Source organism: Phaeoacremonium minimum, assembly GCF_000392275.1.
Source record: "Phaeoacremonium minimum UCRPA7 unplaced genomic scaffold PA7_03_scaffold_597, whole genome shotgun sequence".
Classification (NCBI taxonomy): Eukaryota; Fungi; Ascomycota; class Sordariomycetes; order Togniniales; family Togniniaceae; genus Phaeoacremonium; species Phaeoacremonium minimum.
The window spans coordinates 239,693-261,810 of record NW_006921499.1 but is presented as its reverse complement, the minus strand read 5'-3'; the positions used below and the strand labels follow the sequence as shown (position 1 = coordinate 261,810).

Sequence of the window (22,118 nt, the reverse complement as noted above, 5' to 3'; positions counted from 1 at the left end):
GCATCTCAAAAGACAGGCATAGAGGTCACGATCTGTCGAGTTGGGCAAATTGCGGGTCCTGTCAGGAAAGAACACCATGGAGGGGCATGGAATAGAAAGGAGTGGTTTCCAAGCGTGAGCCACGCTGCCAATCCGCGTTTTCCCAGTTTTCACCACTGACCTGTGCCATAGATCATCGACGCCTCGGCTTACCTGTCCTTGATTCCAAACTCTCTCGGTCGGAATGATTGGATAGATTGGATACCAGTCGATCATCTTTCTTCTACAATACTCGAGCTCGCAGGGATTGGTGCCACGGAGCCTCTGGATAGCTCTCGAATATTTCACTGCGTCAACCCAAGTAGAGTTCGCTGGAAAGATGCTCTGCTCCCAATTGTACAATCACGGCTGGGCCAAAGGGTATCCTTGAATGGAAACATCGAAATTGTTAGCTTAGATGAATGGTTGGACGCGCTGAAAAAAGCAGCGAGTAAAGTTGACAGCAAGGATGAGGCAAAGGTATCTGCCTTCAAGCTTGTTCCATTCCTTGCCAGCCTTTCCCAGGGCTATGCTCGTCCCGAATTTGACACCACCGCAACCATGATGGCGAGCCAAGGATTGAACTCGCTGGCACATGTTGGTGCTGAGTGGATGAATATCTGGTTGGATCAATGGGGCTACTAGATCATTAGAACAATCTTGTCTTATGGTCACGGTGGCTGTTGCATTGCAGAGTCTTTGAGTCCATGTCAAGTAGTGAATAGACCGGGCTCTTTGAATACAGCAAGACCCTTCCTACACGATTACTGGCTATGTTACGAAGATGCATGGTCGGAAACAGCGTGCCGATCTCAGTGAGCTATAGGTAGCCCGCCGTGCTATAACGGCCCCAAAAATGCCCTAAAGCCCCACCACAGGGCTTATCTACAATGGTCGTAGTGAATAAGGCGCAATACACACCTGGAATGTCGCACGGCACTTCTGATGGCTTATCAAAGTCCGATTGCCTTGGATGGACACGCTACAGTGACTCTGCCCAGAAGTGCAGCTGGCCTACGGAAACGCCACAGAGTCCGCAACGTTGTCGCCTGCAAATGTCTTGATTTTAGGAGCCATCTTATTGTGTTATCGTGAGCGTCTTCAAAGTTCAAAGATACGCTCGTATCGACCATGAGCCTCCTCGAGATAAACCTCGTCCAGGTAGACCCGACATCATTTAACAAGAAACGGAAACGCAATGTCACCGCATGTGTACACTGCCATGAGCGAAAAGTGAAATGTAATGCCAGTACGTGCTGACTCAGCCTCTGCCATTGCGGAAATACTAAATAGACATCACCAGGAGATTCGCCGAATGGTGGTCCATGCAAGGTAAGAAAGACTGCCTAGCTTGGACGTACGACGGTTATGCCGGACTGAGGCTAACACCTATGCCCAGAATTGTATCTCTGCCGGAGTTACTTGTCGGTGAGCTCGAATTCTGTACGATGTCTGAGCTTGGTAGATGCTGATAATGAGATTTAGAATGCATGTTGATGGCCGGGTCAAAGGCAACAATGCTCTCCAAGATGTTAACAGTACCTCGGAGGCTGAGTATGTTTCCAACTCAACTCCAGAGTATGGACAATACAAACTAACATGCCTGTATAGTCTCTCTTTGGCATCACAGCCAACCCCCATGATCATGCAAACACCACCTGTACCTACCATAGGTGAATCAGCCATGTTGCCAAGAGACTTGCATAGCGCACGAGCAGACGATATCTCTTCTACATTGCCTCTCCGAGAGAAAGATGTCATGGAGATTGCCGACAGCATCGATCACAGAGGCCTTGACTCGTCCAGATATTCTCATACCGGTGCTGTCTCTGTGGTCCATAGCCCGATCCTAAAGCCAAGGCCAATGCTAGATCGGTTCGAAGCATACATCGAAGATACTCTGGGGTCATATGCACCAGCATTCAAGCATCATGACAATATCTCGGCTACAGACTTTGGTCAGGAACATCACGATGGAAACGAATTATCAGGGCCGTCTCAGTACAGTCCCGTCCGACAACTTCAAGTTGAGATGGCAACACGGCCAACTCTAGATATAGAGGACGAAGTCTCGAGTCTCGACGCGGCTGATTTAGAGCTTCTGAAAGCCAAGGGTGCTTTTGATCTCCCTCCAAGGGATCTTCAAGAAGAACTGATCAATGCCCATTTCACTGAAGTCCACCCTACCGCCCCGGTTATAAACAAAACGGAATTTCTGTCAGACTTTCACAACCATCGCATGCCGAGCCGATTGCTCTTGTTTGCGGTATTTACATCAGGATCCCGAGCATGTCGCAATGCCGCTCTTTTGGATCATAAGGGGACAAATCACATGAGTGCACAACGGTTCTACAAGGCGGCAAAGGTAGGCCCTGAACTCATAGACCTATTTATTCTAAGTCACAGCACGGCAACGTTAAGACGGGCTTGAATGCTGACTTAAAAATTATAGGCGCTGTTGGACACTGGTCACGAACCCGATAAGTTGAAACGTATTCAGGCGCTCTTGCTCATTACCTGGTGGTGGGATAAGAAAGATGATGGCGGAAGGAATATGAGGTCCTGTGCCGTTGATGCTATCAACACTGCGCAGAGCATTGGGATGCATAGATGGTAGAATAAGCAACCAATAACAACCAAGCATGTCACTAGCTAACATGTTGCGCCAGGGATCATTATCCGCAAACAGATCGTGTGCTTCTTAGGGTGTGGAAACGCACTTGGTGGAGCTGCTTTGTGAGAAACCTTCTGAAATTGCGTGGCAGGAATAATTCTAACACCACAAATCAGAACCGCGATATTGGGGTATCCGTTGCCCATGGCCTTCCATGCACGCTATCACTACTTGACTTTGATATACCTCCCCTGAGTCCAGACGATTTTAACGAAGAGCCCGTTGGGTCAGATCATACCCCTAGGTATCCACATTCCGAGACCGAAATAAGGTTCTTCATGCAACAGATCAAAGTCATGGAGGCTCTTCATCATATTCACTGCGGTCACTTCATTCGACAGCGGCTACAGCCGCATATGACGGGTTCGATCAGCCAGCGAGAGAATTCATACAGACAAAACACAGTGCCGCCTGGCGCAAAAGCAGACAGAAGTTGGTATGTCGACGATTATCAGGATCAAGGTCTTATCCTCTGCAAAGATTGGCTCGATAGACTTCCGGAGGCAGTTCAATACGATGTCAATAACATTCAAGGTCATACATTCTGGCCTGCCTTCTTACACATATTATATTAGTTAGTACCTGAGTACTCATGATTCTCGTTGTCAGGCAAGAATTCTAACATGAATCCAGCACCAATATCATGTTGCGGTTTCGAGAGAAGTCTGTATCGAGAGCTACGAGCGGTCGTGCAGTTGCGGAACGCCAATACTGTCAAGCCCGTGGCATCGCTGCGGCAACAATGGTGAGCAAGATTGTGCGCAATGTCCGAGCACATGGCCAAGTCTTGAGATGTACAGGGCAACTGTAAGAGAAGAGCAGTTTCATGTTCCTTAGAAGGGGTAAATGTTGACTAATATTAATAGTACTAACTCCATTTTCAATTGCCTTATCTTCTTTCTTATAGAGGGACAGTCTCTGAACGCTGATGTTCGGAGAGACGCGCAGCATAAATATAGCTTATGCTTAAATGTGCTGTACGACTTTAGCCAACTCTGGGTCGCTGCATCTTTCATACATCGTCTTTTCGAATCATTGCAAGCCCATATGCATGTCAGCAACAGCAGATCCAAATCAATCTTCGGCGGACAGTGGCATTCCCCTTTGCCAGGGTTGCACGTAACCAGCGATATCACAAACGCCTACATGAAGCAGTGAGCATATCCAGAGGCTAGGCTACCCTCAACTTCGAGTAGCGTGACTAATAGCGAATATCCCTACAGGCTTCTTGCGACCGACTTCTACTACGATGGGAGCAGTGTAGATGTGCCCAGTTTTGGACACTCGTCAAGCAGCCTCGGCCGGTTTACACCACAAACACACTATATGCTCGACGACATGTCACCAGATATTGACCAGTCTCTGGGAACTGGCCTGCCTGATAGCCTAAACGTTGACCAATGGTATGCTACCAATAATACAAGAGCATTCGAATGAATGTTGACTTTAGTAGGGTGGATTTCTTTGGCCTTGGGGACGAAGCTTTAACCCAGATCGGATCCGAATCGTTTCAGTGGAGAGACGAGTAGGTGGATCCACTTCACGCCACGAGGTCTGGCTCGCGAGACCAACCCAAATTGAGCTTCCCCGAAGGGGGTGTGGGTGATGAAAGACCTCGATATCAGCCCTGCCTAGAAAAGTAAAAGCCTGTGACTGATAACCATTTGGGACGAATTATACCAATCCACAACCATGGATGCAAGCAGCCTCTTCTCACCAGTCCAAGTCGGCCATGCGTCGCTGTCACATCGGGTCGTTATGGCCCCGATGACCCGGCGCCGCGCTGCTGACGACTTCGTTCCTTCTCCTTTGATGATTGAATACTATAGACAGCGTGCTTCAGTACCAGGAACTTTCATCATCAGTGAAGCCACTGCGGTGTCTCCTCGTTCTGCATCTCTTCCAAATACCCCTGGTCTCTGGAACAAGGAACAAATCGAAGCATGGAAGCCTATTACTAAGACGGTCCATGACAAGGGTTGTTTCATCTATGCGCAATTATGGATGTGCGGTCGAGCAGCAAGACCCGGTGCTGTCAAACGAGGCGCTGAGGTCATCTCAAGCGGCAATATACCAGTTGGACCAGATTCACCTGTACCGCGATCCTTGACCGAGGATGAGATCCAAGCATGTATTTCCGAATTTAGCAGTGCTGCTCGAAATGCCGTAGAAGCTGGTTTTGACGGTATTGAACTGCACGGCGCGAATGGTTATCTTCTTGACCAGTTTACGCAAGATGTCAGCAATAACCGGCAAGATGAATGGGGAGGAAGCGTTGAGAAGCGATGTCGCTTTCCTATCGCTGTGGCCAAAGCCGTGTCCGATGCGATTGGATCAGAACGCGTGGGCTATCGTCTCAGTCCTTGGAGCCGGCATCATGGAATGCGTATGGACGACCCTATAACTCAGTTTACGGCGCTTGCGAAGTCCTTGAAGGAACTTCGTCTGAGCTACATACACGTGATCGAGAGCAGAGTTCAGGGGCCTTTAGATGTCCCTGGCTCGGAGTCCGTGGAGTTTCTTGCCGACATATGGGGTAAAACATCGCCTATCATATTCGCGGGTGGATATAACGCTCATTCGTCGAGGGAGAAAGTTGACAGCGAGAAGGACAAAGGTCGGGAGGCGTTGGTTGCATTTGGGCGAACGTTTGTGAGCAACCCCGATCTACCGCTGAGGATCCAACGATTGCTGCCAGTGACTCGATATGTTCGAGACTTGTTCTACGAAGTTGGCAAGAAGGAGGGATATGTGGACTATCCTTTGTGGGACGATCAAGAGAAAACAGCAATAGATCTTACACATGTTTGGCCAACTGGTCTGGCCAGCGCAATATTACAATAGCCTATGACTTGGTCACAAAATTGAACGCTGGCTGCGCAGCTGAGACAATTCGTTCTTCGACGACAATGTCACCGTTCTCTGCCACTTGTCTTTTTGAAGATGTAGATTAAACTGTAGTCTGCTTACAGTGATTCTGTCCGTCCGAAACACTGAGATAGTGGGGTTTCTCATAGTGATTTCGGGTGATGCACCTGATCGTAAAGTGCCGCTGCTAGCAGTCCGGTTCCACGCCCTCGGGTTCATGATGATGTACTTCATTTACAGTGCTGACAGCAGCACTCCAAGCCTGATTATGCCTGACGTGCAGCCATAAGAAGCATGAAGGAGTCGTTGAGTCGCCCAATTCACGCTAAGGGCACCTCTACCTGCGCGGTAGTATGGTGAAGCCATTCGAGATCTTTTGATGAATTTGCCTCGACTCATGGACCACAATTTAGCTGTGAAAAGTTCATAACTCACACTAAGCATCACTCAATATCGTGTCCTCCCATCTCGAAGCCACTAGCCTAGCCTACTGGTACCTTGATCGTGATACAAGGGTGCTCTGGCGCAATCCCATCGCTGGTGGTCGAGGCAGCGCCCAGACTTAGTGCCCGCGATATTCCCGTATTTTTTGACAGCATACAGGCCTTTCGACCCCACACTAAGTCTACAAAGTATCGCCGGACCTGCAGTGACGCTCCACCGTGGCTTGAAGCTTGCTCGGTGATGCTCTTTTAGGAAGTGCTTATTCTCAAGCGGCGTAGATATGAGAACTGGGTCGATTGTAGCGATAACGCGTGCACAGTGGCAACCAATGTCAGTGCTTTGAGGGGCAGTCGGTTCAATGGTGCCATCATGGTGTCGAAGTCGAAAGACCCTATTCGGCGTTGGAAATCCGAAAGCCCATTTCAAGGCACATACGGTCTTGGATTGATAGACATCCATACTCGGGCCGTACACTTTTGCTTTTGGTTGTGCTATTAGTGCCAATGCCGAGCGGTAATTACACTGCAAAAAAATTAATACCACCTTCTTCGTTTTCGTTCCGCCGTCGAGAGTTGACTGCATTGTGTGATCATCAAGATGGCCCAAGTAAATGGAGTCAATGGCGTTAATGGCACCAATGGCCACTCATCGAAAGTGGTCGAGTCACCAGTATCACCACCAATAAGTGCTTTGTTACCTCTAAATGAGAGTGATATTGTTGCTTCCAACTATGTTCATGAGCCAAAGCCAATTCGAGTCATCTACATTGGAGCAGGTATTTCTGGCATTGCTTTCGCATACAAAGCGAACCAAATCGAGAAGCTGTCTTATACAATCTATGAGAAGAATCATGAAGTAGGGGGCACATGGCTGGAGTCACGTTACCCTGGTGTCTCATGTGATGTGCCCGCACATGGATATACTTACACCTGGAGAGGCAATCCTGACTGGAGCCGATTTTATGCCAGTGGGGAGGAGATTTGGAAGTGGTACAAAAAGCTGGCAGAAGAGTACGAAGTGTATGAGCATACGAAGTTCAAGCACCAGGTCGCTGGAGCTGAATGGAACGAAGATGAACAAGTGTGGAAGGTCGAAGTGGAAAATCTAGGAACCGGCCAAAAATTTGTTGACACGGCCGAAGTTCTCATCAACGGAGGTGGCCCATTGAAGTGAGTTTCATGATATACCACCCATTCTCGCAACGACGGGCTAAATGCATTGGAGTAATTGGAAATGGCCGGATATTGAAGGTTTGCACGACTTCAAAGGAACTTTGCTACATACTGCAAAATGGGACGAGAGCGTTAAGCTAGAGGGCAAGTCTGTTGCCGTGATCGGTTCTGGTGCATCAGGCATACAAATTGTCCCCGAGATTCAGCCACGTATGTGTTTTACCTTCCCAATCCTCACGGAGCTATATTCTGACTGTGAGTTTAGTGGCACGCAAGTTAATATCATTTAACCGGTCACCTACATGGGTTGCTCCTGAGTTTGCTTGGCAGCTTGCCTCGGATGGTAGGGATACCATATACACGGAAGAACAGAGGACGGAGTTCCGCAATCATCCAGAAAAATTGACGCAGTATCGGAGAGACATCGAACATGGCATGAACTCAAGGTTTCCTTCCTTCTATAAGCATTCTCAAGCACAAAAGATTGGGAGGGAATTCGTTGCCGAAAATATGCGAAAGCGATTGAAGTATGATCCAGTCCTGACAGAAAAGCTGATACCGAAGTTTGAATTGGGCTGCAGACGGTAAGAATGCAACTCTGATTGAACCCATTTTAGCAAGACTCAAGAGAGAGTGGCTGATACATGACTGAAACCAGGGTGACTCCCGGAAACGGCTATCTCGAGGCGTTGACTCAGCCGAACGCCGAGGTTGTCACTGCAGGCATCCTCAAGGTCGTGCCAAACGGTATCATAAGTAATGACGGCCAGCTTCACGAAGTTGATGTTATTATAACTGCAACGGGTTACGAGACCTCTTTTGTTCCACGCTTCCCCATCATTGGTTTAAACAAAGTCAACTTGCAAGACAAGTGGCGTAAAGATGGCGCGGCTGCATACCTCTCAGTAGCAGTCCCTGGGTTTCCCAACTATTTCTTGACCATCGGACCAAATGCTCCGATTAGCAACGGATCTCTCGTGGCAGCAATGGAGAGGCAGATAGAGTTTGCTTTGTCCTTTATCAAGAAGATCCAAACGGAAGACGTTACTTCAGCAGTGGTCTCAGATGAAGCAGCTGCTGAATTTGACGAGTGGAAAAACGAAATAATGAAAGGCATGACATGGACAGGCGCGTGTACCAGCTGGTAAGACTTTGTTACGTGAAATCTTTGTATAAGCCATGCTAATAATGTGAACCAGGTATAAGAATGGTACAGCAGACGGAAAGGTTACAGGTCCCTGGCCTGGCTCGGTCAACCACTTCTTGGAAATAATGAAACAGCCGCTTTATGAGGACTTCAGATATAAGTATAGAACGAGAAATCGTTTTAGATTCTTCGGAGACGGGAGGGGACCGGTAGAGGCGAAAGGAGAGCCATTGGGGTGGTACATGCAATAGAGATTTTGTGAGAAATTGCAGAACTCTTCGAATCTAACCTTTTCATCAAAACGGTAGTCTTTCAATTGCATGATCTTTGGCGTGAACGTATTTTTCCTCATTGTTAATTTCCTAGACTACATGTGTTCTTGCACGTGGTTTCTCATATGTCATCATTAGATCCACAATTCTTGCTCGGCGAGACGAATCCGGTAAAGGAACCGTAAATAGGCAGTAATTAATGTTTTGCAAGAAGAAATCATTTTGTGAACACACCTTTGTTGAGAAATAGATATTGCAGCCACTGCTAAGTATTAAGATGAGAGAGTAGGAGACATGGCCGAACCAAAAACCACCATCCCCAAAGGGTCTTGGATTCTCGTCACTGGAATGACTGGCTTCATCGCAGCGCACATCACGCGAGAGCTTCTTACACGAGGCTACAAAGTCCGGGGTACGGTGCGAAGTGTCCCTCAGGCCTCATGGCTCACCGACGAAGTCTTTGCGTCTTACCACGCGAGCCACGATCTCGAACTTGTCTCGGTCGGGGATATGGCCGCGCCGAAGGCATTTGATGCCGCAATCAAGGGTATGTCGGCTGTTGTTCATGTTGCCACTATCCAGAGCTTCGACTCAGACCCCAAGAACGTGATCGATCCCACTGTTCAGGGCCTGCAATCTCTGCTCGACGCAGCTAACAGAGAACTGTCTGTAAGCCGATTTGTTTACACCTCTTCCGTCGGTGCTGCTATAATGCTTGCACCTGGAGCTACTGGCCATGTCACTCGAGACACATGGAATGAAGTTGCTGTTAGGTTGTCCTTGACACTGCCGCCAGACGATCGGATGCGCGGACCAATGAACTACATGGCTAGCAAGGTTATTGCGGAGAAGGCACTGTGGTCATTCGTTGACGAAGCGAAGCCTAGCTTCTCTGTGAACGTCGTAAGCCCAGCAACGGCTATTGGTACTGTTCTCAACCAGAAACATCTGAAGACCTCCCCCGGCTGGGTAGATCGGTTGTGGAGAGGCGAGACGAGTAAAGTGGCTCCGATTCGCGCATGTGAGTGTCCCGTTGCCTTTAGCAATAATGAGCTATAGTTTACGCTTCTTATACCATATACATGTGGCTGCAAGCTGACAATTGTGCAACACAGCTATCTATGTCAATGTTAAAGATGTTGCTATTTTGCACATTGCAGCTCTTCTTGACTCCGAGGTCAAGGGAGAGCGGATCTTGGCCTGGGCAGCTCCTTTCAACTGGAACGATGTCTTGACTATTATGCGGCAGGATTATCCAGATAAGCAGTTACCCGCAGATCTGCCAGAAATGGGCAAAATTTTGGCCACGACGGATGATTCGCTTGCGAAGCATCTTTTGAAGAAATGGGGTGGACACGAAGACTGGACAAGTCTACAGCAAGGAGTTCGTGATACTGTGGAGAGCGCTTCCAAAGTCTGAATTGATACAAACAAAATGGACAGCCCAGAGATCGCCCAGCTGCAACAGCCGCAGTAGATTAAGTACGAGCCGTATCTACCACAGTCATCTTATACCCACACGGGAACAACAGCAACACCAGTTCCCATTCCCTATTCAGATCCGGTAGGCCTTGAAGTCGTTCCGCAATAACTAAGGCTGTATTAGTATTGCCTGTCAATAGGAGAGTACTGAATGATATACGGTGCAATATGAGTTATCTTCATATTAATAGTTATTTGTCGTTGTGATTATTGTTGCTGCTATAGGAGAAGGTATAGGTAAATCTGTCGCGGTCAACAATGTAAAGAAGTAGGTCAATCTGAGCATTTACATCTCCAGTCCTCAATTTGTTGCTAACATAGACCCTTAAAGAAGCATATACAATAGGAGTAACTCCACAATAGATATAAGCACAAGTATTGTAACGATAACAAAGACAGTCATAGCAGCATTAATTACAGAAACAGCAATGTCTATATCTGTCTCAGGCTATTCTACCTATACAAATATAATACTAGTGCTTGACCATCTAAACATTTACAGATTAAACTAGATCATCTTCTTAGACAATCATACCTAGATATTCGAGGCAAAGTATGGATACGACTTCAATAGTAACATCGACATTCTCATAGTGACAACTTATACATTCTACGACTGTCTATAGGCCTATATATTGTATAACTGTAATAAGGGTAGTAATAACTGTCCTGTAGAAGCGTTTGATAGAAATATAAAAGATATCGTGCCCAACAACTATAGAACTGTCTTTGAATGGTGGCGCACGCTGGATTGGTGAATTGCTTGTCGAAGCGCTGTTCGACAACTTACAAAACGCGCAGGACTCGTTCGCTGGCTCGAATGACCGTTGAACAAAACTGATAAAGGTTCAGACATATCAAGAAAAGCCTTGCTGCGAGCCGAACCATAGAAACCCCTTCAAGGAGTCTTAGCAATTACATCGGGTCTTATCGGAACAGAGTTGAAAACTTTTTCCTTCGGATTCAATACAACCAGACGAAAGACGGTGTTCAGGTGTCATATATGGGCAGGAAGATTGATACATTTGATCTTATACCTTACCAAGAAGATAGCTTCTACTGGGGATTGACCTATGACGAGACCGCGAAGCTGGCACGAGACCCAAGCTTGCCTGCTGAGTTCCATGTCCTTAATAAAAGACTCACTCCTCAGGCATTACCTGCTTGTGGTGGAAGCACGAGCCTGGCCTGTCGGAGCCAGGTGAGATGTTCACAAAGGTCGAAGAAGATCTACATGAAGACATGGACGAGCTTTAACTAAAATGAGACAAGCTCGCAACCATCTGTATGAACCTATTGTCCATAATTAGATAGTTATTAACATCATGTCCGTGTACAAACAAACCTAAGCCTTGGGAGTGTCTTGAGAAAGCTCAAATTTGGCTTTAAGAAGTCCCCGCGGAAAAGCTCTTCTGGTACACACCATCGGCACTAACCCATGGATAATATTTGCATCATTTTGAGAGCAGGTCCATCAAGCTCTTTGAGTGCAATATTCCAAACGAAACTGAGTGACTTTCGGTACCCAAAAGTCGTGTTTGGTGTCATAGCGAAGATCTCAGCCATCTCTTAAGGTCGGGTTAACATATCCAAAGCTGTCGGTAGGGAGACTGCTGATTGCATCCTATCATTCGGTTATGATGCGGATTTCGTCAACTTCTACTTCGTCACAAAATCGGCGACAGGCCCTCATGGCACATCAATTGATAATCATTCGGCGAAACTTCTACTTTCCATTGCTAGCTTGCACGGAAAACAGAGACTGTAAGCAGGGTTCTCAGCCTTAAGAGGCAAGAGTTTAACTAGAGGATAGCCATCCAATCGACCGATGATTTTCGTGTGCCACAGCCTTGGTGGACTCGTAGTTGCAAACACGCTATCTAGAAACTAAGGTCTAAATGCGAAGAACCAGTCCCTTGTCATAAATACACGCGCTGTCGTGTTCCTCGGTACACCTTTTGAAGGGTCAAATAAGGCGGGCTGGGGCAAGATTGGACTGAAGTTTCTCAAAGCCTTCGGCGCGGAACGTAATCGAAAATTGGAAGAATTGGAAGAGAAGTCTACGACACTTTCCGTCATCAGTGACAATTTCTACAAATTCATTTGGCAGCGAAAGAACTTTAATTACCCGTTGAAAGTGACCTGCTTTTTTGAGGTTTATCCTACTGACGTCGGAACAACAAAGATTGGAAATATCGTAGAGAAATCCTCGGCCACACTTCGAGGGCTGGACTATATACCTCTTGACGCAACCCATAGTGGGCTGTGTAAGCTTCAAGACGAAGATCGGGAAGGATATCAGAAGATATCCGGAAGTCTCAGACAATGGATTGCAGATATAGAGACAAAGCATATGACTCCAGGAACAGAGGTTAGTGATGCGAGACCTAGTAATTTTTGTCTAACTGAAATCAGTTTCAGTCATATATTGTCCAAGAGCGAACAGAGTATCGTGGAGCTATCTCTGGGAATCGGGGTGTCATCATGGGTAACGCATATGGCGCCACACCACACGCCAATGTTAAAACAGAAGCCAGACACGGTCAGTGCTAACATCTCTCGAGGCTCCATTCGGATCCCCACACTAATACCTATTGGCAGTACCAATGGTGGTCAAGGTGTGGTAGATAAAAACTCAGATTCTACCTAAGAGAATCATACGTGAGTCAAAGCCACAAATTAACCACGAAATTTCCATCAATCTCTACCTCGACAAGCCACTATAGTTCTTCTATATTGTCTTTTGTGTCTCAATTATATCATAAGGATTACGAGATGCTGGATACTTAAATAATTTCTGTGCGTCATCGCCATGCCATACTACCATTTCACGCTGATCGATTGCACTGATGCCTGCTACTCCTTGAGGCTGTCGATGAAAAAAGCAAAACAGTAAAGATCAAGATACTTGCCATCTAGACGGATTTGCAGACAGCGCTACCTCGGCGTACTACAAAATTGGTACAATTGTAGTATTGCCTTCGAAGTCATTCGTGTTCTTCGGGCTTCCTCATGAGTGTGCGCCCTTGGCTGCTGATAGCCGCTAGAGTGACATAGCAGAGCTCCGATCTCCGCCATCCACCATATTTAGACTTCCACCATGCATTCTTCGATTCACGTCTATCTCTTGATAGAATCACGCGCCAATTGCCCTGCCTCTTTTCGACAAAAATTCCGTAAATATTGACCAGGGCCGTGTTGTGTCTTCATGAATTTTCACTTGACCTTGCTCATTCCGATGCCGGCTGAACTCCTTCCTTGACTTTACTCTGCGGTGACTCACACTAGTGCGTGCTGGCACCCGAGCTCCGCTCTTTCTCATTGAATGCAAAGCAGACCTCTGAGCGCCCGAGTAACGTTCTCGCAAGTCTCAAGTAAACGATGGTGCTACTCACGACAACTGAAATAGCCGAGAGGCTAGAGGAGGTAGATGTGATTCATCTGACTCGGCAAGTTGAGATCTGTCGTGAAATCTTCCCACAGCACGACGTTCTGGCGCACCGCATCGACCATGGAGTAGCGGCAGTGACTCTCCCATTGTTCGGACGAAAGCTCAATCATGTTGTTGGATTTGGCATGGGCGGATCTGTCAGCACCCAAGATCTCGTCACCATCGAGGGTCTGTATTCGGACAAAAATGTGTCGGCTGAGATTGACCTTTGCTCACATGCTCATCCCACGGCGTTGCAAGTCTTGGCTTCCAATGGGTATGCTGCGAATGGTTGGCTCAACAACTATGTGCGCATTCTCACCGACAATGATTTGCAAGATCAAGTAGTTCCCGGGATTGAGATAACCCGCGTTTCTTCTGAGAGCTTTGATGAGTTCATACGTTGTTCAGTTGCGGGATTCAAGGATAATGGACGGCCCGAACTACTATTAGAGACACTGGCACGCATTGCAACATCACGCTCAGATACAACCCTTTACTTTGCGATGATCGATGGGAAGATTGCAGGCTCAGGAGGCATGGCCAAGATTAAGACGTCGACAGGGAAGGTCGCCCATTTCTACATCGACAGTACCGTGCCTGAATACCGGGGACGGGGCATTCAATCAGCACTGATACGGGCACGGTTATCAGACGCCAGAAGAGCTGGGTTTGATCTTGCATCTGTTGGGGTGCGCCCTGGAACGGGTAGCGCTCGCAATATTGAACGGTCAGGCTTCGCTCTCGCTTATGTGAAGGCAAGCTTTCTGAGAGCAAACAAATTAGAAATGGAAGGATTTAGATGACAAGCGACTAGAAGATTCTTCGTGTCTATGCAAGCGAAAGAAGGCTATTTTGATAGTACAGCTAGTTGAATTTTCGCGCGTCGATTATCGCGGCTGCCACAATATCCGCCCAAGTAGCTCTCAATCTGTCACAAGCCACGATGATGCACGAAAGTAATCATATGTATCCAGAAGATCTAAGCTACCGACATCATTCCACAGCGACATGTCGACGTCCCAATTGTTCAATGCGTCGATATCATTCAAGTTGTCTCTTTCGTTTGTATCATTGAGGACCTGGTCCAACACACGGCCTATGATGCCCTTGATGGCACGACAGAGATCAGCATTTGGTGCGGAAGGCCGAACCCATCCCAAGTAGGCAGCGAAGAGCGAGAGATTCTGGATAATCTCAGACCGGGGAAGAGTTGGGGCGCTCGAGCGGCGCTTGAGAAGCTCGACACAAAAGATCCCGGAAGCCGGCGCTCCGTAAACATGGCCTAAAGAAAAGAGCGAAGAGTCAGCCGTAGCAGCAGGGAAGGAAGTCAGAAGGTACAGCAAACCATCCATTCGAGGTTGTAGCGCTTGGCTTGGAAACGATCGCGCTGAGTCCAAAGGATGATGGTCAGCTGCAGGATTTCGCGCGAAATGTCAACAAGAGCATGTGTGTCAGTTTGGCCCCATTTCAAAGCTAGACGCTCCAGCAAAAAGTGATTTTGCAAATGATCGAGCGCGAGGCGTAGGAGCGACACGATTGGTAGTGACGAGGTCGAGCCCTCACTATTGAAAATAGTGAACGCTTCCTCGTGCCACAGATAATGCCTCGCGGGAACCGGCCATGCATAGTGTCCGAACGAGTCTTGAGTTCGCTTCAGATGAGGTCAGTTGAGTGAGCATAGAGGCCACAGACAAATGGATTGTTCTCACTTAATACGGGGCAACATGTCAACAGCAGCAGAGTTCAAGGCGATTTCCAGGATCTCATCGCGGATCTGGGCCAGCAAGAAATAAGCACGGATTCGCGTCGCGGAATAGCAGTGGCCATCCGTGTTCCACCCATTGATGTCTAAGTCAGAGACAGCCTGCTGTAAGTCATGGCCGCCGGCAATGAGAACATCGTCGCTGACATCAAGGGGTAGGGGGCATGAGGTATGCCGCCAGCTCAACCCTGGAGGCCGGCCAATGAATGTCGCCAGCTGTTTGTCAAAGTCGTAGGCCTTTGCGAACATTCTACGCTGAAGACGGGACGCGAACGTGATTTTATCGCTGCTAGCATCCGTATCCCGATGGATGCCCGAAAATGTAGTCAGTGCAATCATGTCTTGATGCATCCTCCAAGCCGTCACGCCTGTACGTTCATGATGTTTAGAACTAATTCAAACAACAGAAGGGATTGGTATCAAAGGGGAAGTATGCCTTACTAGAATCGCCGTTGATCACTGTCTCCAAAATGCAGGAATGGTAGCTCAAGAATACGCTGAGCACGTTGACTAGGCGCATCCGCTCCGACAGGTCGGCACATGATGCAGTCAATTTCGCCATTTCTGCCGCAAACTTCATGCGATCTCCTCTAGCTTCTTCTTGCTTTCCAAATATTTCATCGTCGTCAGGGGAGGACAGGGAACCAAATGCCCAAACTGTGAACAAGATGCCAATGACTTCCCATCGCAAGCGAGGACCCATAATGACGTTCAAGCAGTCCTTGAAGTTCTCGCCCATCTCGAGAGATATCAAAGAGCTCTGTGATACAAGTCGGGAAACGTGCTCAAGACTATTTTCTCTCCGGTTGCTTGACGATATCTGCTGGCCAAATGTTGCCCACAGTGATGCTCCAGTCCCAGATCTCCCAACGTCGTGTTAGTCCGATTACACCGCGCGTATAACGTAGCGCAGGTGTTTGGCTTGGCAATTGGGCCAGAACTCTTGGCCCGAGACGCACAGTCTCTCCATCAACAACATCGCTCCTGCTCGGACATGGCGCATTCGCTAATCCGGATTCAGGAATAAGCAGTCGGCTTCTATTCTCTTGGAATACTACTGAGAAGCTGGTTGGCCCAAGGAAGCCCGAAGAGCCTCCAAACAGAGGGTCTGGTGTTGGTGCTGAATCAGACGCTCTCGAGGTTGGGGTATCTCCACTGGGTGCCGGTGCTTGGGAACTGGGCGGCGTGTTGGAATCGGGTGCTGTGTGGCTCACTTCATTGGGAGCACGAACGGTCTGCGTAATGCCGGCGCCGTTGTACACGCAACTCGATGCAATGTTACGGCGAACACACCGACTGCACGTAGGTAGCGTGTTGTCGCAGGCGAGTTTTCTTTTTCGGCACGGCCTTGTGATTGCGGAGTAGACGTCAGTCTTTACCTGAGCACGTTGTTGGGAAAAGGGGCCATGAGGGATGTGGCGCTGGGCAAAGTACTACAACATTGGCCAGGCAGGAAAATTGAGCTCCGACGAGCTAACTTACTCGCATGCCTCTAAGAGGCCATTCCGGCGACGAGGCACGGTGTTTCTCATGACCGGCATGAATGATTCTGTTCTTGTTCTGGCTTGAAACGGGATAGATTCATCATGGGCGATGAATGACAAGATCTGGGATCGATTGTAGGAACTACGGGAGCGGAGCTCGGGGCCCGGAGCCTTGCCGCAAGTCTAGAATTTGATAGGATCAAAAGCCCGAGTATCTGGGGTGAGCAACCACATTTGCAGATAACACAAAGCTCAGATCCCTGAAAATCACCCAGTCTATGAGATGACCCAACTCGACATGAAGGCATTGAAACTAGCAGTGCGGCGTAGGAGGCCCAACTTTAGAGAATAGCTTGATAGCCTGACCAGTGCCGGTTCTTTCGACGACATAGCCAGACAAATGTTAATACCCGTGGGAAATTTAGATAAAGAACAGTGCAAGAGTAAGCAAAAGGCCTCAATGTCTTCAAACAGTGATAAGACACACGGCCAAGTATGGAGAATAATGTGCCATGATGATCGTATTGTACTGGGTTTCCGAGACGTGAGGTATCTAAGATTCGCTCTTTATCGCTGAGGTGACGGCGCTGGAAGATAGCACACTGAGGCTGCACGAGCATAGCGAGGAGCCTTGTCCTCCACCGACATGGTTTCCAGGCAGTTCTCTTCGAAACTTGTGCGCTTTAAGCAGATTGGTCCATTTGACTCATAGCGAGATTCTAAAATTTTCGAATGTGTGAGCCACGTTCAAGTTCAAGCATACGGCGGTGGCCATCACGGACTCGGTTGTCAGGCCGATTTACGCGTCCAGCTGGTTACAGGTCACCCATGCGCAACGATTGCTTTCCGAGTCGCCAACAGGTCAGAGCGAAGGTCGAAGTGGCTTACATCTCGGGCAAAACGAAATAATAACGGACACGCAAGAGAACGCCACAAGGAAAGGCGATTGGAGGACCATGGGAGAGAAAGGTGCCCAATCCTCAAAGCACAGGTCAACACGCCCTTTTAGTGCGCTGTCACCCGCCCTCTCTTCTTCTCAACTTCAACAACTACCAAGGCTTGTCCGGGCTTGAATCATTCTCTTGATCGATCATGTCAAACTTACTCAAAACACCTCCATGCGAATGAAAGAGAGCGTCCTGGAGTGTTATCGCCCCTCTCGACTGAGAAATTGAGACAACAGCATCTTCACTTCTACTTCTACAAGACATCTTCTCCGTGCGCCGACATGTCGCCTGATTATTACTGCTTCGACCAGTTCTTACACGAGGCCGGCTCTCCCCCGGACTGCCTTCTGCGCCAGTTTCCAGGCGACAACGACATCGACATCGACGAGGACGACATAGCTGCTTCAGTTGCTGTGGACGGTGGTGAGCAAGATTGGGACTTGCAGCCCGACCACCAAGGTGCTGCCTTGTTTGAGGCGGCTTCAGTTAACGCTACCCCTCCACTGCTGTTACTGGATTCAGCCGCCCCACTTGCGGATCTCAACGGCAGCCAGTTGCCGTGAGTGTTTTTTTTTTAGACCTGCGCTAACAGGGCGGCGACGGGGGGATGCACAGTTCATCCACAATGACAGATGATTGGTCTGGTTGGTCTGGAGCACAACGGTGCCAGCACAGAGGCTGCACAAGCAAGACAGTGTTCAAGGAGGCTTCGAAGCTTAAGGAGCACATGGTCAACATCCACCTCCAGCCTCTGGTGTGTAATTTCCCTGGCTGCATTCACCGAAAGCCTTTTGGCCGGCGCGACGACCTAAAGCGTCACCAAAAAACCAAGCACCGTGGCCTTGAGGACAGGCCCTGGAAATGCCCAGATCCCCAGTGCCCTTCCCATTCCATTGGATTTGCACGAAAGGACAAACTTCGGGACCACACCAGAAGCCAGCACGGATCGCTGCCATGCCCTAAGCAGCATTGCGGAGAGTTCATGAATGGAGGAAGAGACCACCACCAGAGAGAGAAACACGGACGGTATGGCTGTGCTCTGGGGTCTTGCCGGGAACCTAGCTCCCGTGAATCATTTTCTGAATTCTCAGAAATGGGACTTGTCTGTCACCTACAAGAGGCACATGGCTGCACCCTTGCAGATGCAAAAGAAGGCGCGAGAAGAATACTCGATGAGAGAACGCACGGCTTCATCTTCTACCTTGACATGGAGGGGTTGGCGTGGAATGACTGTGCTGTGTGTCGACCTAAACCTAAATGAAGGTGATGAGTGCATCGAAGCAATGCAACTCTGACGTACCGTGTGGTTGGTCGGAGTAGCGCAGGAGCGTGGTTCGAAGTGAGTAGGTGGTTTCCTCAACAAGACGCTCGCTTTTGTATTGTTTTGTATTGTTTCGTATTGTTTTGTCGTACTTTACTATCATTTTGAGTGGCTTTATCAAGCTTGTTTCCAAAGTACATGTGGCCTGTAGGTTTAGTTACAAAACTACCCACTCAGCGCACACTGCATTCTAAGATGCCGCAATTGCATCATTTTCTCTATAACCAGGTAGCCTTGTTACCCGACGACTCGTCTTAGCAGCAACAGTCCGCAGATTTTGATCACAATTTGCTGGGTTGGCTACTTACATGGATGTATAGCCGGTATGGTAGGCGAAAAGTGATACCCCACCCTACAAGTATAAGTAGCATGTCTCCGCACTGGCAGGTCTCGGCTTAAAACGCTAACGACCGACATGAATTATGTATGCACGTATACTCTATCTTGAGACAGAACAGACAGGGGCAAGAATCTCATGATAGTGACTCTGAATTACAGTATGATCTTCTCGTTACGTTATCTATGCCGAATATACGCAATAGATCTGTATACTTACTAACTCGATCAGCCTGGCTTGGCTAGGATGTGCAGTCACGCCACTAACAGTAGCATCGTCATAGCGCTTCACACTTGCCCCGCCAGGTTTTGCTTAATTTCCTGTTGATGAAACGCGCTTCTCTAATTGAGCGGTCAGTCACGACCTCGAGGTTCGACTCGGACAATAGCCCTCATCTCTACTTGCTCTTCTCTCCTCGTGAGTCTGTCGAAAGGAATCACCATTGAGCCACCTGCTGGCCGTCGATGTCTCTCGCTCGGCACGCTACACCCATCGAAGGTGTAGACCGCGAAGAGCAACACCATGACGACGACTCGGCCAGCAGATCTGCCTGGCGAAGGCTGAGCTACGATGCCTTCGCGCCCGTCGAGCCGCTCGCTCTCGTAGCCCAGGATCCCACGCCGAATCTCGCTGCTTACAAGGTCTCCGCCATACGACGCGCTGGTACGCATGATTGGCACCACCACTACACCCCGCGAATCTTGAGCCAATGAAGAGCAATTGCTGACGCCCGCCCCAATAGCCCAGGTTGCCTTTGCCATTCTCGCATGTTGCTTTGCCTCTGGCATCGTCTTTGGATTCGCCTCGCTGAAGCCAGTGCTCATTGCCGAGGGCGTGTACGGCGAGCTGTGTCCGAGTGCGGGGGACGGCGAGGAGATTTCTCGCGCGGCTCGCTTGTTTGACGATGACCCGGATGTCCCGTGTCCAGAGCAGGATATGCGCCTGAACTTGTTCTTCATCGTTGGTTCGATCACGACCAATGTGTCGTCTCTGTTTGCCGGCGCGATACTGGATCGCTATGGCAGACGTGTGTGCTACCTCGCGTCGTCGGTCTTCCTCGCCGCAGGATGCATCTTGATGGGGTACGCGTTCGCCATCCCTGAATTTGATGGATACCTTGTGGGCAACGTCTTCCTTGGCCTCGGCGGCACTTTCATCTTTGTCCCCAGCTTCCAGCTTGCCAATGCGTTCCCCAGGCACTCGGGGCTCGTGGTGGCCATGGTCACGGGGGCATTCGACGCGTCGGCCGCCGTCTTCTTGTTCTACCGCATGGCGTGGGATGCCTCAGGGGCGACGTTCACACCTTCTCAGTTCTTCTTTGGCTATCTCATCATCCCAGTGGTAATCTTCATTGCAGAGTGGACCTTCATGCCCCGAGACGCTTACCATAGCACGCCGCAGCTGGAGCAGAAAATCGCGAAGGCCCAAGACCCCATGCGGGATGTGCATGTATCCGATGATGAGATATCTAGCGATGGGGAACTCCGCCGCGTGCGGAGTAATCGTGCCCTACGTCGTCAAGCCAGGCTTGACCAGATCGAGGAACTCCTCGGTGATGCCGAAGAGCGCGAAGAGCGCGCCGAGCAGGAGGAGAAACGCCTGGTCGTAAGCGGTGTCTGGGGTGTATTGCATGGCCTTCCTGCTCATCGGCAGATGCTGACGCCCTGGTTCATTCTTATTGTGCTCCTCACCGTGCTGCAGATGCTGAGGATGAACTACTTCATTGCTACGATTAGGTCCCAATACCGCTTCATGCTCGGGTCTGAAGAGTACGCCGAGGATATTAATCACTTTTTTGATGCTGCCCTGCCCATTGGCGGTGTTGTTGCTACGCCTTTCATTGGTGTTCTCTTGAATAACCTCAGTGTTGCCACAGCACTTGGAGTCCTAACGGTATTTATCATCATTATAGGCGTCCTGAACTGCTTGCCGTTCTTATGGGCTGGCTACGCGACTGTTGTTGCCTTTGTCTTGTTCAGACCCCTTTATTACTCCGCCATGTCGTAAGTTCTCCGGGACGGGTCAACGTGCAAACAACCAGGCTGACGATACTCACTCGTAGTGATTATGCCACGAAAGTCTTCGGCTTTGCTACCTTCGGCCGCGTGTACGGCATGATAATCTGTCTCTCTGGCCTAGTCAACTTTGTGCAGTCGGGGCTCGATGCGCTCACTCACGGCCCGCTTCACGGCGACCCGACACCGATCAATATCGCCATGGCTATTGCAGGGACCATTCTCGGCCTAATACTGACGGCATTTGTGGCTATCCAGACGAGGGAGTATAAGGAAGAGTTGAAAGAAGAAAGTGCACCACCGGAAAGAGTGCCCCTTATTCGCGAGGAGACCGCAGAGTATGGAGCGGTACCGCAGATCACCACCCAAACAGTATGAAAAGCCCTGTTTTACCGTTATCGCATTCTACGAAGCCACGTACACGAAATTTGGAGCATTTACTGCATAGCGAGCTTACAATTTACATGGAAATCAAAAGTTATATAAGCATCCAGGTAAACGAAGGGATATAAAGGGGAAAGAAGACGGTTTATAAAGATAATGCAAAATAGTCATCAGCAAAACGAGAGATGTCATAATAAAACGTATTCAACCGGATTATCACTTCGTGATGACTTGATCATAGGCATGTTCTCGAGACCCGAGTGCACAGCATCCATTGCCGATGATCTATCTAGCTTCTTATCATAGCAGACAAGCCAGATTCATCAACAAGCTCCTTGAACACTCGACCATGCTCATA

The 22,118-nt window shown here is 48.9% G+C and overlaps 2 protein-coding genes across 2 annotated transcripts; both read left to right on the top strand.

The window, feature by feature from the left end:
- Positions 1-6,601: 6,601 nt before the first annotated feature.
- UCRPA7_8514 (putative flavin-binding monooxygenase-like family protein) lies at positions 6,602-10,015 on the top strand (the record flags this gene model as incomplete). Its single annotated transcript, XM_007921027.1, has 8 exons — positions 6,602-6,610; positions 6,746-7,173; positions 7,229-7,386; positions 7,442-7,760; positions 7,835-8,320; positions 8,376-8,386; positions 8,963-9,616; positions 9,711-10,015. The coding sequence occupies 8 exons, from the start codon at positions 6,602-6,604 to the stop codon at positions 10,013-10,015; spliced, it is 2,370 nt and encodes a 789-aa protein (XP_007919218.1).
- A 9,810-nt stretch (positions 10,016-19,825) lies between these two features.
- UCRPA7_8513 (putative mfs protein) lies at positions 19,826-21,754 on the top strand (the record flags this gene model as incomplete). The annotated part of the gene is made up of 3 exons (XM_007921026.1): positions 19,826-20,024; positions 20,104-21,364; positions 21,424-21,754. The coding sequence occupies 3 exons, from the start codon at positions 19,826-19,828 to the stop codon at positions 21,752-21,754; spliced, it is 1,791 nt and encodes a 596-aa protein (XP_007919217.1).
- Between the last annotated feature and the right edge of the window lie 364 nt (positions 21,755-22,118).